General features: G+C 54.1%; 2 protein-coding genes across 4 annotated transcripts in view; one reads left to right on the top strand and one right to left on the bottom strand.

The window, feature by feature from the left end:
* Positions 1 to 3,713: 3,713 nt before the first annotated feature.
* Positions 3,714 to 9,035, bottom strand: RBP5 (retinol binding protein 5). 3 transcript variants are annotated; one of them, XM_027541208.1, is made up of 5 exons: positions 8,824 to 9,035; positions 8,241 to 8,321; positions 7,758 to 7,936; positions 4,535 to 4,636; positions 3,714 to 4,080 (listed from the first exon to the last, which is right to left on the bottom strand). In XM_027541208.1, exons 2-5 carry the CDS (start codon positions 8,311 to 8,313, stop codon positions 4,027 to 4,029), a joined length of 408 nt encoding a protein of 135 aa, XP_027397009.1. In that variant the 5' UTR covers positions 8,314 to 8,321; positions 8,824 to 9,035; the 3' UTR covers positions 3,714 to 4,026. The 3 variants fall into 3 exon arrangements, with proteins under 3 accessions (XP_027397009.1, XP_027397010.1, XP_027397011.1); XM_027541209.1 differs by having other exon boundaries at positions 8,241 to 8,363; XM_027541210.1 differs by having other exon boundaries at positions 8,796 to 9,035.
* A 986-nt stretch (positions 9,036 to 10,021) lies between these two features.
* Positions 10,022 to 14,556, top strand: part of CLSTN3 (calsyntenin 3) — a 29,916-nt gene continuing 25,381 nt past the window's right edge. The window contains exons 1-3 of the mRNA XM_027541207.1: positions 10,022 to 10,378; positions 12,762 to 12,884; positions 13,321 to 13,516. Coding sequence (XP_027397008.1) covers positions 10,039 to 10,378; positions 12,762 to 12,884; positions 13,321 to 13,516 — 659 coding nt within the window. The 5' untranslated portion in view covers positions 10,022 to 10,038. The remainder of the gene's footprint in view (positions 10,379 to 12,761; positions 12,885 to 13,320; positions 13,517 to 14,556) is intronic.

A 14,556-nucleotide genomic window follows, 5' to 3' on the forward strand; every position in this document is an offset into this window, starting at 1 on the left:
GAATCTGCCTTGCAATGCAGGAGATGTGGTTTTGATCCCTGGTCATGGAACTAAGATCCTACATGCCTTGGGGCAACATGCCGAAGATACAGAAAACCCCCTGCCACAATGAAGAGCCTCACAGCCATCCCCCCCGCCCCCCCACCCCCTACCAATGGAATACACATATCCATGGCTCATCTGCCGGGCCTGAAGGACTGGGTAGGCCCAGCACAAATGGAGGGATGGCTGGAGCCTCCTTCCTTCAGAGGATAACATTTGAGGGGAGGGAATGGGGCTAGAACTCTGCTCTCTCTTTTGGGACTCCAGGGTTTGCAGTGGCCTCTAAGGGTCCCCTGACAAAGTAGGGGTCCCGCTGAGTTACGGGATCAGCTCCAGGTTGGGATGCCTTTGTGTTCTGCAGGTGAGGACTTTCCTGCTGCTCTTTAAACCTGCAAGTCTGGGCACATGGGGTAGCTGCATGGAGATGGTGGCTAAGGTGAGGGGCAACTTGGGAGATACACAGTTTAGACTTTGTCATTCCTGCCCCCTGTGGAGCCCCAACCAGAAAGCGGAGTCTGATTTCTTGGGCAACGTGGGATTGTCTGCTTCAGGGCACATGCCCACTCCTGACCTCTCGGCCAGGTTGGTCAGTTTCTTCTGAGCAGAGGGATCTGGACTGACCTAGGGTAGCTCAGCTGGTAAAGAATCCACCTGCAATGCAGGAGACCCTCGTTCGATTCCTGGTCAGGAAGATCCCCTGGAGAAGCGATAGGCTACCCACTTCCTGGGTTCAATCCCTGGGTTAGGAAGATCCCTTGGAGGATGGCAAGGCAACCCACTCCAGTATTCTTGCCGGGAGAATTCCCATGGACAGAGGAGCCTGGCAGGCTATAGTCCATGAGGTCACAAAGAGTCAGACACAACTGAATGACTAAGCATAGCACAGAGAATCATTTGGGGTTCAGTTGCTTGTGACCATTCCGTGCTATCTGGGCCTGGTGGATGGGGAGGGGTCAGGGGCCTGGCATGGGGCTGGGTTAGAAGGGTGCAGTCACTCTATGTCACATGGAGATAAACATCCTTGATTCCTGATCATTTCCCTGGGCGCTAAGACTCTGGTCAACAAAATTAAAGCTGGTCTTGGGATCCACAACTTTGTGATCCTGGAAAGGCTGGGGTGGGACCACTGGTCCATAGCTGTTTTGCCCGCATCCCAACCCTTGCCTTCGCATCACTCACCCATCAGCGCCCCTGGTGACTAACTCCTCCATCTGAGAGTGAGTGGTTCAGCCTGATTGGAATGAGGGGTAGGGCCTTGGCATAGTGAGCCCATGTGAGCTGAGAACTGGACTGTGCGTGTGTGTGTGTGTGTGTGTCTGTCTGTCTGTCTGGCCAGAGCAGGGATGGAGTGTCTATCCAACAGGGTGTTGGAGGAGGGACTGAATTTGGTGGGTAACTGGCTCCCACTGCAGCAAGCAGCGCCCCCTGCTGCCCACAGGGGAAATAGCAGCCCGAATCTGGGTGGATCCACTTCTACTTGGAGGTACCCCGAAGCCGCTCAGTCCATCCTCCTGTGGCTTGTGTTCCTTTGGTGTTTATAGGCCTCTTGTTACATTCTGGCTCCTGGAGGGGAGGGGTCCAGGGGAGGCTACAGACCCGCGGGTGGGGCGGGTGTGGGTGCTTGCATCATAGGAGTCCTGGGGGACGAGGCTGCTTCTGCTGGGGTCCAGTGGTCACTGGGGAAGCCAACGTGCTCCCAGGTCAGGCCCTCTGGAGAGACCCCAGCCAGGGACCGACATGCAGAGCACAGCGGGCAGTCCTGTGCATAGAGGCCTGGACATGCGCTGTGAGCTCCGAGTGGTGGGGACCTGGTGAATACACACCCAGAGCATTTTTCCCATGGCTTCCCTGCGCTCAGAAGGGAAAGGTAGGGTCCCCAGTTCTCGGAGGGCTCTCCCTTCCCCATTCTGCTGGAGGCCCTGCAAAGAGTCTGTGCAGGGAAGAAGAGGCTCAGGTCCGCTCTGAGTTCTTGTCCTTGTCTTTTCCAAATTTGTTCCAGGCTGGTGCGGGGGTTGAGTGCTGCAATCCTAGTTTGTGGCCAAGCCCCAGAGACCATCTTGAATGTGCAGGGGCCCAGCCATTGCAGGAAGAGGAGGCAGGGGTGGGCATCCAGTGAGCACTGGCCAGGGACTTTTCAGCAATCCCCTCCCCTGCCCCAGCCAGGCACTATCCTCACTCCACCTGAGCCTTCTCTCTGTGCTCTTGCCCCATGGGACTTTTATTCTGAAAGAGCCAAGGCCTCTGTAGGTAGGGAGGTGACCAGAGGCTGGAGTTGGCCTGGCCTCTGGACAGGCCCTACCCTTCTGGGCTGTTTTCTAGGGCAGTGATTCTGGGCCCCTATGGGAGGAGCCATGCTGTCTTCAGTTGTCCTTCTTACCTTCTGTCCCCAGCCTTGCTGGACTGTAGGCAGAGGGTCTTTGAGGCCTGTTGCCTTCACACCGACTATTGCCTTCACACCTTCATGTCCTTCATCTTTCAAGTCCTTGGCCTTGAACCCTCTGAGAATCGTAGTGCATGCCTGCTCAGTTGTGTCCGACTCTTTGCCACCCCATGGACTGCAGCCCACCAGGCTCCTCTGTCCATGGGATTCTCCAGGCAAGAATACTGGGGTGGGTTGCCATTCTTATCTCCAGGGGGTCTTCCTGACCCAGGGATTGAACCTGGGTCTCCTGCAGCTCCTGCTTTGGCAGGTGGATTCTTTACTACTGTGCCACCTGGGAAGCCCAGCCATATCATTAAACAAGGATGTCACGGCCAACATCGAGTCTGGCCCTCCAAAAGTGAATTTCTGAGCCCAGAGGGCACCCAGGAAGAACAACGCCTGCAATCCAGCAGCTGTCAGGCTGCAGTCACTCCTTACAGTCCATCAATTGAGGAACTAAGGATGTGAAAATCAAATCGAATCAAATCAAATTGCAGGATGCTGCCCCCAGATAGCTGAGCTGCATATGAAAGGAATGCTTTCAGTAAGCCCAGGCTCTTGCATCTTCCCATACATAGAAAAGGGCTAAATTCCTTAACTTGAGATATCTGATTTTCCTTAATTAACAATAATCTTTTGATGTTCAGACTACCTGCCCCTTGTTGCAAAACTTCTACATAACCTGACTGACAACCCCCACACCCAACAGTTTTCAGGGTCACCTAAGATGCTGTCTTTTGGGTCTGAAATCTTAAGAATTCTCACCAAATAAAACATAACTCTGAACTTTCAGTGACTATTTTTAAGTGGACACCTTCATCTGTTTTCCTTTTCAGTCCTTTTTGACCCTCTTGTTGCCTGTCCTTCCCAAAGCAGACGTGGAGACCAGCTCACTATTTAGAAACTTTCCACCTCCCCTGGCACCAGATAAAGGTCTCACCCTGACCCATTCCTCCTCCCCAACATGTAGGATGCAAGCATATGATTGGCAAGGCTCATTAGGTGTCAGTCAACATGTCTGTTGAACTCTGTGTGGCTGGGGCCATGCCTTGGGCCTGGTTCTATTCAGCCCAGGGAATTTCTCAAGAAGAAGGACAAGGAACTGGACAAGAGCCCCAATAGCTCCTGCTTAGATTCTTGAGAGTCCAGTCACTCTTTCTCAAAAGCCCCACCAGGATGGAGTTTCCACTAATGCTCCAGTGCATGAAGCTGAGTGCTTTCTTAGATGGAAAATAAGAGGCCAAACGAATGAAAGAGAGTGGAAGTCCGTTATTCTCAAAGGCTCTTTCCCTTTGTGTGTTTCTCTCATCCAGGAGGCAGACCTTGAGCTCGATATGAGGTCACTTTTGGGCAGTGGAATGTGAGAAGGAAAGGACTTTGGCCCGGGGGCTGCAAGTTATAGATTAACATGGGGCGGGGGAGAGGGACGCAGAAGCAGGGTGAGTGGCCTAGGACAGGGACTGCTGACCTGGGACCATCTGGGCTTGAAGGGGACACAGGAAAGAGGAATCTGGGGACTCTTGTGGTCCAGGAGGGGAGGGGGGCCCTCAGCTCCTCTCCGGCTATTTGACCTTCCTGAAGACACACTGGCACACTGCATCCCGTGCGGTCACTTCCTGGGGGCAGAGTAGGAATAATAAGGACAGAGAAGATTCTTACCAGCCACTCCCCTTTCTCAGTTTCTTGACCTCCACTGAATCCTTCAGGATACATCAGCTGGAGTGTGTGATATATGGGGAACTGTAACCTTTTTCCAAACCCTCAACTTTCCATCCCAGAGGAAGGAAGGGATCTGGTCAGGGAGCTGAAGTGGCTAAGTCTCCATGTCTCCGGTCATGATTTATGGACACGCATCGGACCTGCAGCCAGGGCCCACCATGGCCACTTGACTTCTTCCCCTCTCCACTCTTCCCAGGGCTCCCATGTTCCTTCCTTCCTTGCCTTCTTTGGCAGGGAGCGGGCTGGAGTAGTAGACTTACTTGATTTGGGCAAGGGAATGGGTCCTAGCTGGAGGCCCCCCTCCCAGACACACCCTCATGCATCTCCTCTCCCAGTCCCCACCCCTCTCACCTGATATAACATCTCTTCCTCCAGCCAGAGTCGCCAGCCCCGGTTAGGGACCTCTCCTTTCTGCACACAAACCAGCTGCTCCTCTTCCCAGGTGACTATGGTCTATGGAGAAAGCAGGAATAAAGGAAGACTGGGGGGGGTGTTGTAGGGTACCCCAAATGCATCGCCTTACTCTGCTGGGCTGCCCCCACGCCCTGCATCATAGCAGACGCTGTCTTGCTCCAGCCCCTTCCTTCTGAGTGACTCAGCAAAACTCCCCTCCCCTCCCACTCCTAAAGGCCACTGGAAGGGGCCCCACACTGTGTGACAGTGCCCATTTGGGTAGAGGGGGATGAAGCAGGATAATCTCGGGGTTGGGGGAGATGAAACTGGGGGTTCAGTGATGAAGAATGGAGAATTTGTCCTCTGATACTTCTGGCTGACCTGGAGGAGACTTTGGGAAAGAAGGGAGATTGGTTGGGAGACAACCAGGGAATCTCTTTTCTCCTCTTTCTCAGTCTCAAGGGCAGCTGCAATGTCCTTGAGAATGAAGGGTCAACTCCCCAAATCAGAGCTGAGTGGACCAGAGCTAGGCATTCCAAGCAGCGTTATTTGGACCCCCAATAGTCTATGTGTGTGCTTAGTTGCTCAGTCATGTCTGATTCTTTGTGACCCCATGGGCTGTAGCCCGCCAGGCTCCTCTGTCCATGGGACTTTTCGGGCATGACTACTGGAATGGGTTGCCATGTCCTCCTCCAGGGGATCTTCCCAACCCATGGATCGAAACCCCGTCTCTTGTGTCTCCTGCTTTGGCAGGTGGATTCTTTATCACTAGTGCCACCTGGGAAACCCCAATAGGATAGGCCCTACCCAAACCAGGAGTTCAGAATCTTATGTGTGTTTTTTTTTGCCATGGCTTGTAGGATCTTAGTTCCCCAAGAAGGGATGGAACCCAGGCCCTCAGCAGTGAAAGCTCGGAGTCCTAACCACTGGACCGCCTGGGAATTTCCAAGGAGCTCAGAATCTTGATCGGTTAGAGGAGAGGTCAGTAGGTATTATATCTGTGATGCCAACAAGACTGTTGGTGATGGGAGCAGAGAGGGAAGAGCTGAGTCTTCAAGGAAGGGAGTTAATTAGATTGGAGATAATGGGAACTTTCTAGCAAGTAAAGAAACAGAGGTAAGGAAGATGAGTAGATAGTTGTGAGGGGGCTCTAACCTAGTGTTTTTGTGGGGAGGCCCTTGGATGCTACGTGGAGCGTGTGAACCTTACCTGGAACATAGCAGGTTGTCTGAAAGGGTTTAAGTTAGGGAGTGACATGGTCACTTTTACATTTTAAAAGTACTGTGGTTATGATAGGCAGAGTGGATTAGAGGAGAGTCAAGAATGGGAACCAATTTGGGGCACCAGATGAGAAATGAGGGCCTGAAATAAGGTGGTGTTAGAAAAGCTAGGAAGAAACAGATGACAGCCGTGTAAACAACTGATTCTCAATAGAAATGTAGTGAGACCTAAATGCTAGCCACATATATAATTTTAAAAATTTCTAGTAGCCACATTAGAAAAGCAAAAAGAAACAGGTGAAATTAATTTTAGTATTCTATTTTATTCAACCTAAAATATTATAATTTTATTACATGTAATATATTATATATATTTTTAAACCTAAAATATAATATTTCAGCATGCAATCAATACACAATTTCTGATGTGTCTTATACTCTTGTTTGGTATTATCTTAAAAATCCAGTGTGTATTTCATACCGATAGCACATGTCAAATTTGGACCAGTTACATTTCAAATATCTTTATATGGTTAGTAGCTGCCATATTGGACAGCACAGAACAGTTATAAAGGCTTCTTGACTAATTACATGTGGTCCACATGTGCATGCATGTGTGTGTGTGTGTGTGTGTGTGTGTGTGTGTATACACTCATTTGTTGGGAACACAGAGGTAAGGGAACATAAGGCAAAAACTGTGACTCCCAGGCTTTATTCCTGCTGGTTGTTGCCATTGATGGAGACAGTAAATATAAAGGCAGGAAGAGGTCTGTGTAGGAAGATAATGACTTGGGCTTTGACCTTGGGGCATCCAGATGGAAACATTTTGCAGGCAGTTGAAACTTGGCCATGGAGCTCAGGTGGCACCTCTGACTGGAGAGTTTGTGTCTAGAGCAGTTTGTAGATTTCATTGAACACATGGGTGTATATGCTTTAGCCCATGGATAGTACACAGACAAGAGGGAGAAAGTCAAGACAAGATACTAGGGGATTGCAGCACTATTTGCAATAGCTAGGAAATAGAAGAAACATAGATGGCCATCAACAGATGAATGGATAAGGAAGTTGTGGTACATATACACAATGGGATATGACTCCGCTATAAAAAGGAACACATTTGAGTCAGTTCTAATGAGGTGGATGAACCTAGAACTTGTTATACAGAGTCAAGTAAGTCAGAAAGAGAAACACAAATATTGCATATTAATGCATATATAGAGAACCTAGAAAGATAGTACTGATGATCCTACTTGCAAGGCAGCAAAGGAGACACAGAGATTTTGGACACAGTGGGGGAAGGAGATGGTAGGATGATTTGAGAGAATGGCATTGAAATATATACATTGCCATAAGTAAAATAGATAGCCAGTGGGAGTTTGATGTGTGATGAAGGGAACCCAAAGCAAGTGCTCTGTGACAATCTAAAGGGGTGGGATGGTGAGGGAGGTGGGAAAGGGGCTTAAGAGGGAGGAAACATATGTTTACCTAATGTCGATTCATGTTGATGTATGGCAAAAAACATCACAATATTGTAAAGTAATTATCCTCTAATTTTAAAAAAAGATACTAGGGGAAAATCTCAGTTTAAGGGATTAATAGGGGAACGAGGGTCTGCAGAGGAGGTCAAAAGGAACACGAAAGAAGCAGAAAGGACAGCCTAGGAGCGGAGTTACAGAGGTTGAGAGAAGGGACTGTGGTGTCCACAGGGTCACAGGCTAGAGGGTGAGCACAGGCTTGCTCATTGGCCTGAGGGTCACCTGTTCCTGTTGCCCTTTTGGCTGGTGCTCAGAGTGGGCAGAGGAGACGCTGGAAAGAGTCAGGGATGGGTGGGTGACATCCCAGGGCAGGCTGCTGTGGTCATCGTTTCCTCTTGCTGCGACAGGTCATTTTATTTCACCCCCAGTTGTTGAGAGCCCCCATGCCCATCCACAGCCCCTTCCCACAGGCCTGAGAAAAGACACCTGGCATTTGCGTCCATCCACGGTCCTCAGGTCCTCCTCAAATTCCACTCCCACCTCGAATTCCAGAACGTAGTTCCGGAAGGTGCTGAGGGTTTTCACTGTCATGTGGTTGCCCCGCTGGTCAATCTCCTTGTCCGGCTTGAGCAGCAGGGCGATCTTCCGCAGAGCCATGTTGACATCTGTGGGGACCGTCTCTGAGCAAGGGTCTGAGTGAGGGTCCTTTTAGCGGGCCGGGGGCTTCCCCACCCACATCAGCAGCCTAGGGCTGGGAGCATCCCCTTGCCTGGGTCTAGGACTGTGGATTTACTCCCTCCTAGCAATGTCCCTGGCTAGTAAAGGGACCCAAGGCAGGTGCCAGCACCCCCTACCCCCTGCCTGTCTATAATGTCCAGACCCCAGCATCACCCCCTCCTCAATGGATTGGAGGCAGGAAGGGGGAGGGGAGGAGGGGAGTGAGAGGGTTGAGAGGGGCGAGGACATTACTCAGAGCTTGCAGGTAGTCCTCCAAGTTCTTCTGCGAGACAAAGCGGTAGTAGCCGGTGAGGTTGGGAGGCATGGTCCAGGCTGGCCAAGGTGGAAGTCAAGATTTCAGGAGAATGTAAGAGACTGGGGGAGGATGAAGCGGGTGTTGTCTGACAGGTGGGGCTGGGAGTCTCCCAGCCAGGCTCTGCACACATTGAGGCAGCCTGTGTAAGGTCCTAGCTACCAGGGTTTTTATAGCGCTGGGGGCCCTGCTGCAGTAAGAGCTCCTGCCAGACTTCCTCCCCCCTTCCCCCACGATGAGCGTGAGGCTGGTGTCCACAGCCCCAGAGATGGGCAGGGGACTTGGCAAGGCTGTGCTTGACCTCGGCTTTTCCTGAGGAAGGAACCTGGACCAGGACTGGGGGCTGTCAGTCAGGCAACACTTGAGCCTTTCCGAAGGTCAGTTCTGGCTTCCAGCCCAAGTGTGGAAGGCTTGGTCCGGAGGACCCCCGGGGCAGACTCCCCGGGGAGGGAGCCGACCTTACTGGATGGCGGGGAGGGACCTTTCGGACTCACCCAAGGATAAGTTCTAACAATGTCTCACCAAGGATTCCAAAAGGTATGAAGGGGAGGAAGAGGTGGGGAAAGAAGTGCAGACAGCCAGCTTGCCAGGAGCCCTAGTGAAGAAAATCCTCCAGCGCTGGCCCCCACAGCTTCGTTACACAGCTCTGCTGAGCTGGAGTCCCGACGCTGGAGCTCAGGACCCTGTCCTGCAGGACCGTGAGGAGGGAAGCAGAAAAACTGCAGAGGGGGCTGTCTGAGTTGCTGAGTTCAAAGTCTGGAGCAGAAGGTGAGGGAGGAGTTTGGCTGGCTGTTCTGGAGAACTCTACACTCTTTGGCTTGGGACCCAGGGATTTCCCCTCTCCCTCTGGAGTCGTGGATGGCACCATCAGCTACCCTCATTGCACAGTCCATGCTTCCCAGATGTGTTCCCTTGGAGGCGGAGGTGGTGTGCTCTAGCCTTACCCTCCCCCCTCCCCACCACACTACACCGCACTCTTCTCTGCCTCTTAGACCTACCAACTTTTCTGGCTTCTGAACCAACTAGGCTGGTTTGGGTCAATATGGTTTAAGATGAGAAATTTGGGGAGAGGGAGGCAGGCAGGGTAGACAGCAGGAAAAAATTCCACCTGGTGGTGAACTGTCCCGACAGGTGCCTGGGGGTGAGTGGGGGAGGTGGGGCACAGACATCTCGCTTTTCTTCGGGTCCCAGAGCTCGGTCCACCGACTTGCTGACCACCCCCTGGCTTCCTCAGAGACTCGGGGCTGGGACCTGAAAGGCTAGCATCTCTGGGGCTCAGGTTGTGGGTTTTACTTGGCGGTTCCCAGGAGGCACCCAGCAGGGTCCTGCTGATGGAATGGGCTGTGAAAAGAGGTTAATGCAGAGTTGGTGGTGGTGGTGGTGGTGGTGGGGTGACGTGGATACTTGTCCCTCCTCGCCTCCTTCAGATCTCCGTTTGACGTCTCCTCTTCCCACCCCCGGGCTTCTAGCTGCGCGATCCTCTCCCTGTCCCTCTTTTCCCCCACCTCCTCTACGGCTTTCCAGCTTCCTCCCCAGCCCCCGCAGTTCCCTTGCTCCCCCAAATTGCAGTCAGGGGAAAAAGCCCTAACACGTCCTCCCGCCCCTGCTCCCCAGTCCCATTGGCTCCCTCCCGCCCTGCAGCACCTGGCCCCCCCAGCCACCCGATTGGCCAGCGGCCCCATCAATCCTCGCCTGGCCGTGCTGACGTCATCCTGCAGTAGAGGGGATGGGGTGGGAATGAGAGAGAGAGAGAGAGTGAGGACGCCCGGCTCCAGAAGGAAGGAGCAGCAGCCACTGCCGGTTCCCCCCTGCCCAGCCGCCCAGGTTGGGGTCTGCCCGGGTCTGCCCTATGGACTAGGGTGGGCGGCAGGCTCCTTTCCATCTCTGCCCTGCTCTCTGCCCTCTCCCCTCCCCTCTTCGGAGAGCCCCTGCATCCCTTGCCCAAGGTGGAACAAGCAGGGCTCCAGGCTCTGGGGGCGAGCAATCGGGGCCCTGCCCTGCCTACACCACGCCATGACCCCCTTGCTGTTTCCCCTCTTGCTGGCCTCCCTGCTCCCCTCCAGCTCCTGTAACAAAGGTGAGTGTGGTGGTAGGGGGGTGGGGGCACAGAAGGAGGGGGTCTCAGGCCCCGCGATGTGGGGGTCGAGGCGGGCAGGCGCCCTTTAAGGCTCCCTGGGACACGACAGGTGGTTCTTCGCACCATCCCCCTTCCCATCCATTTTCTCAGACCTGTCCCCTTCTCTTCTCGCTGGCATCTCCAGAACCTCTCTCTGGTCCCTCCTCTCTGGTCCGTCTCTACCCATGTGCTTCTCTTGCTCCCAGGTTGGTCCCCATTCCCATCCTGGGGTCTGTATCTTCCCCTCCCCGCCCCCCCCCCCCCCCCCATTGCTCCCTGCTGGAGCGATCTCGGGTCTCAGAAGGACCTGTTCCTGAGAGGGGTGATGGACCTCTCTGGGCGGGTCCCCGTTTCACGGGGTGTGCAGGCGCTGAGGGTGTGTGGCCACATCCATCTGATCCCTCTCCATCTCATCCCGGGGAGGAACTGTTCCCACAGTTCAGCAATTCGGAGCACGTATGTGTTGGCGTGTTCCTCTGCATCCATCCCCTTCCGCCTGCATACAGGGCTGGGCTGAGGGTTACCAGAGCTGCCCTCTCTGGCAGACGGCTGATAAATTTAGCTGGGTGAGGCTGTTAGAGGGGCCAGGAGAGAGGGAGGGGGTGAGGGCCAAGGGTTTAGGTAGGTGAAGACAGCAGGAAAGGGCAGAGGTGGGTGTGTGTGTGGGGGGGGGGGTGCTAAAGAGTGGGGAAAGGGGAAGGGAGAAGGAGAAGGGAGGTGAAGCGTTGGAGGAGATGAGCAGGGGATGGACCAGGGTCAAGGTGGAGGCAAAGGAGAGGGAGAGAAATCAGGAAGAACAGGTGAGGAGAGGGCGAGGGGAAGAGCTCAGGAGGGAGGAGGTAGGGAGTCCAGGAGTCAGTGAGAGGAGATGGACACAAGGAGAGAGTCAGGGGTCAAGAGGAAGGAAGTGGGAAGACACAGGGCGAGGGTGCAGGGTGAGGAGTGGTGGTGAGCTGTGTGAAGCCTCTCCATCTTCAGCTCAGTCTCTGACCTCAGCTGGGCTTCTTAGCTTCCCAACACATCCTGTGCTGCCTTCTAGGCACCATCTGTGGCTTTCTCCTCTGCCCCTAGGGAAGGGGGTTGTGGTGGTCCTCAGCGAGGAAGGGACAGGCATACCAGATACCAGAAGGCTTTGGGGGTGTCACTGGAGGAAAGAATGGAACTCAGGATTTCTCGCTTACCATGACAAGCTGGGGATGAGTGTCCTTTGGGTGATTCAGTTTCTCTCTGATGATAAGTCTTCAGGTCTCAATGATGGGCCCTTGTGAATGTGCTTTGGGAGCTTGGTGCTTTGGCTTGATGGGATTCGATAGAGCAGGCAGTGGAAGTTTCGGTTGGGGGTGAAGTAGAGGGGGCTGGAGCCCACTGAGCCTTCCCCAGAGCCCCTCAGTGGTGAGTGGGCACTTGGTCCTGGGAGGAGACGGGATTGAGTTGAGTCTGGTAGTGGTTGAGAAGACATGGAGGCTGAGTGGGTTGCACTCCTGTCATGGATTGGCTGGTGGTTGAAGGGAATAGGGGTGGGATAGGTGAGAATTAGGACTCAGCCGTGACTCTATAAGAAGGGGGTTCAGGGCGTGTGGGGTTTGGTGGCCTTCTGGGGGACATAGGAGTCAGCTGGTTATGATTATGAGTGTGTTCTTTTGGGTGTGAGGGCGAGAAGCAGGGAGGGGATTTGTCGAGTTTCTAGGCCAGTTCGATAATCCCTGAGGATGCCAGCTCTGCTGGGCCCCATCGTTTGGCATTGATTCCTCTGCTCCATCCCTGCCCCTCTCTGTCCCCCTCCCTCTGTCCTATATATCTCCCTTCTCCCTTCTCTCCTCTTTCCTCTCCTCTGGGAGACTGGCCTTAGGATGGGGCTTAGCCAGGAAAAGAAGGGAACAGGACCAAAATGGGGTGGTGGTCGTGGTGGAGAGGATCAACAACCAGGACCTCAGGAAACATCTAGTCTTCTTTTCCTAATCTCCACTCTGCCCTTAATCTATCCCTTCCCTTTCCCAGGGCCCTCTAATGGCCCATTGCTGCTCCCTGGAGGCCCAACAGCCACACTCCAGCACTTGAAATGCCTAAGAAAAGTCTCTATCCTCTGACCAGCTTTCCCAGGGGAGATGGCAGGACCTCTTCCTCCCCACAGGGCAGGCTGTTGCCATGGAAACTGTCTATCCAGTGACCTCTGACTCCTTTCATGGCTGATTTCTTGCCCTCAGCCCTTCCCGCTGCGGGTGCTTCTGCAGGGGCTGAAGAGGGTGGTGAGCCTGGAGTGTGCTGTCTAGGTCAACAAGGGTTGTGTGGCCATGGAGGGCCAGCTCACAGGTGCTTCCTCTGCTCTCCCTGGGGGTGGGGTCAGCCAACAAGCACAAGCCATGGATTGAGGCAGAATACCAAGGCATCGTCATGGAGAATGACAACACGGTCCTGCTGAACCCACCGCTCTTTGCCTTGGACAAGGATGCTCCCTTGCGCTATGCAGGTAAGTGGGGCTGGGGCAGGGCAGGGTGGGTGGGACAGAGAGAAGTGGGCAGGAGGGCAGGGGCAAGGGAGGAGGGGGGAGGTCCTGGGAGGGAGAGCAGTACTTGGGCAAAGTGGAAGACGGAGGCTCCAGGAGGGAACCCGGCGATGGTGAAGAGCAGTGGCACAGTAAAGTGAGTCAGCGGAGGATGTGGGCAGGCAGGGGTTAACACACCCAGATTTTGCCAGCTCTCAGAGCTGGTGGCTCAGAGGTTGTGCTCAGGGAACCTGGGGTTGGAGTGAATGTTCGATAATTAATGCTTTTCCATGTGCAAGAAAAAGGACTGGGTCTGGGAGGAGAGGTGAAGTAGGGGCCTGGGGGGAGGTTGGCGAGTGATGGAAGGAGACCCTGGAAGTGGAGCAGGAACCTCATCCTTGTCCCCCCCGCCCCCGGCCAGGTGAGATCTGTGGCTTCCGGCTCCATGGGTCCGGGGTGCCCTTTGAGGCTGTGATCCTGGACAAAGCGACAGGAGAAGGGCTGATCCGGGCCAAGGAGCCGGTGGACTGCGAGGCCCAGAAGGAGCACACCTTCACCATCCAGGCCTACGACTGCGGCGAGGGCCCGGATGGGGCCAACACCAAGAAGTCCCACAAGTGAGGACGCCCTGCCCCTGCCCTTGCCCTCTGCTGCAGGTCCCCCCGCCACGGCCAGGTCCCTCACTTCCCTCTGTCCTCACCATCTTGACGATCTATCCCCTCCCCTCTCTGTTCATGAGGTTTAGGAGCCTTCAGCCAAGGGGGATAGGAGCATGTGGTGAAGCTCAGTGGGACCAGTCTGGGTTCTGTCTCTTTTGACCGTGGACAGCTTCTTAGTCTTTCTGGATTTGCTTTCGCTTGTCTGTAAAATGGAGCAATGATGATGCCTGCTTCTTCAGGTCACTGTGAAGATGAAAGGAGATGGTTTGTGTCAAAAGCAGGCACCGCAGTGCCTGCCAGTTGGGAGAGGATCCAATACACAGAGACAGGATGCTAAGAGAGCGAGGAGGAGGATGGCACTTCAGTACACACCCAGATTCCTTCCCACTGCCCGGCACTGTGTGTACCACACTCACACACAGAATGTGCACTATGCACGTGCACAGCAGTGGGTGAGAGTGGGCAGGAAGGAGGCTGGGACTCGGGACTCCTACCTCTGTCTGCTCCCAGCTCACTTCTCACTTGAGAATGGTGGGAAGGTGGGCGGTCTGGTCTTCCGGGCCACTGTGAGGCGCTGGATATAAACTGCTTTACGTGATGACTCAATTTCCCATTTGGAGATAGGACCTTTGCCTCTGGGCTTTGGGTGCCTGGATCTGGGCTGGGGGCAAGGCTCAGCATGAAGGGTTTAGCCCCAGCCCCAGCTCCTCTGCTTGCCCCATGGGGGCCGGAGTGGGGAGTGGCCACAGCTCACTGCACAAATCAGATAACTTGAGACTTTGGTACAAAACCACTTCCCTGAATATGTGTGTGTGCTCAGTTGCTCAGTTGTGTCCGACTCTGCGACCTTATGGACTGTAGCCCCCCAGGCTCCTCTGTCCATGGGGTTCTCCAGGCAAGAATACTGGAGTGGGTTGCCATGCCCTTCTCCAGGGGATCTTTCAGACCTAGGGATCGAATCTGTGTCTCCTGCTTCTCCTGCATTGCAGGCAAATTTT

This window comes from Bos indicus x Bos taurus, chromosome 5 (assembly GCF_003369695.1).
Source record: "Bos indicus x Bos taurus breed Angus x Brahman F1 hybrid chromosome 5, Bos_hybrid_MaternalHap_v2.0, whole genome shotgun sequence".
Lineage (NCBI taxonomy): Eukaryota > Metazoa > Chordata > Mammalia > Artiodactyla > Bovidae > Bos > Bos indicus x Bos taurus.

Coding starts and splice junctions, on each gene's coding strand:
- RBP5 (XM_027541208.1), bottom strand. CDS start 8,313: ATGCCTCCCAACCTCACCGGCTACTACCGCTTTGTCTCGCAGAAGAAC. Junction 4,637..7,757: donor TGGATGGACGCAAATGCCAG/GTGTCTTTTCTC, acceptor CTTTCTCCATAG/ACCATAGTCACCTGGGAAGA. Junction 4,081..4,534: donor AGGAAGAGATGTTATATCAG/GTGAGAGGGGTG, acceptor CTCTGCCCCCAG/GAAGTGACCGCACGGGATGC.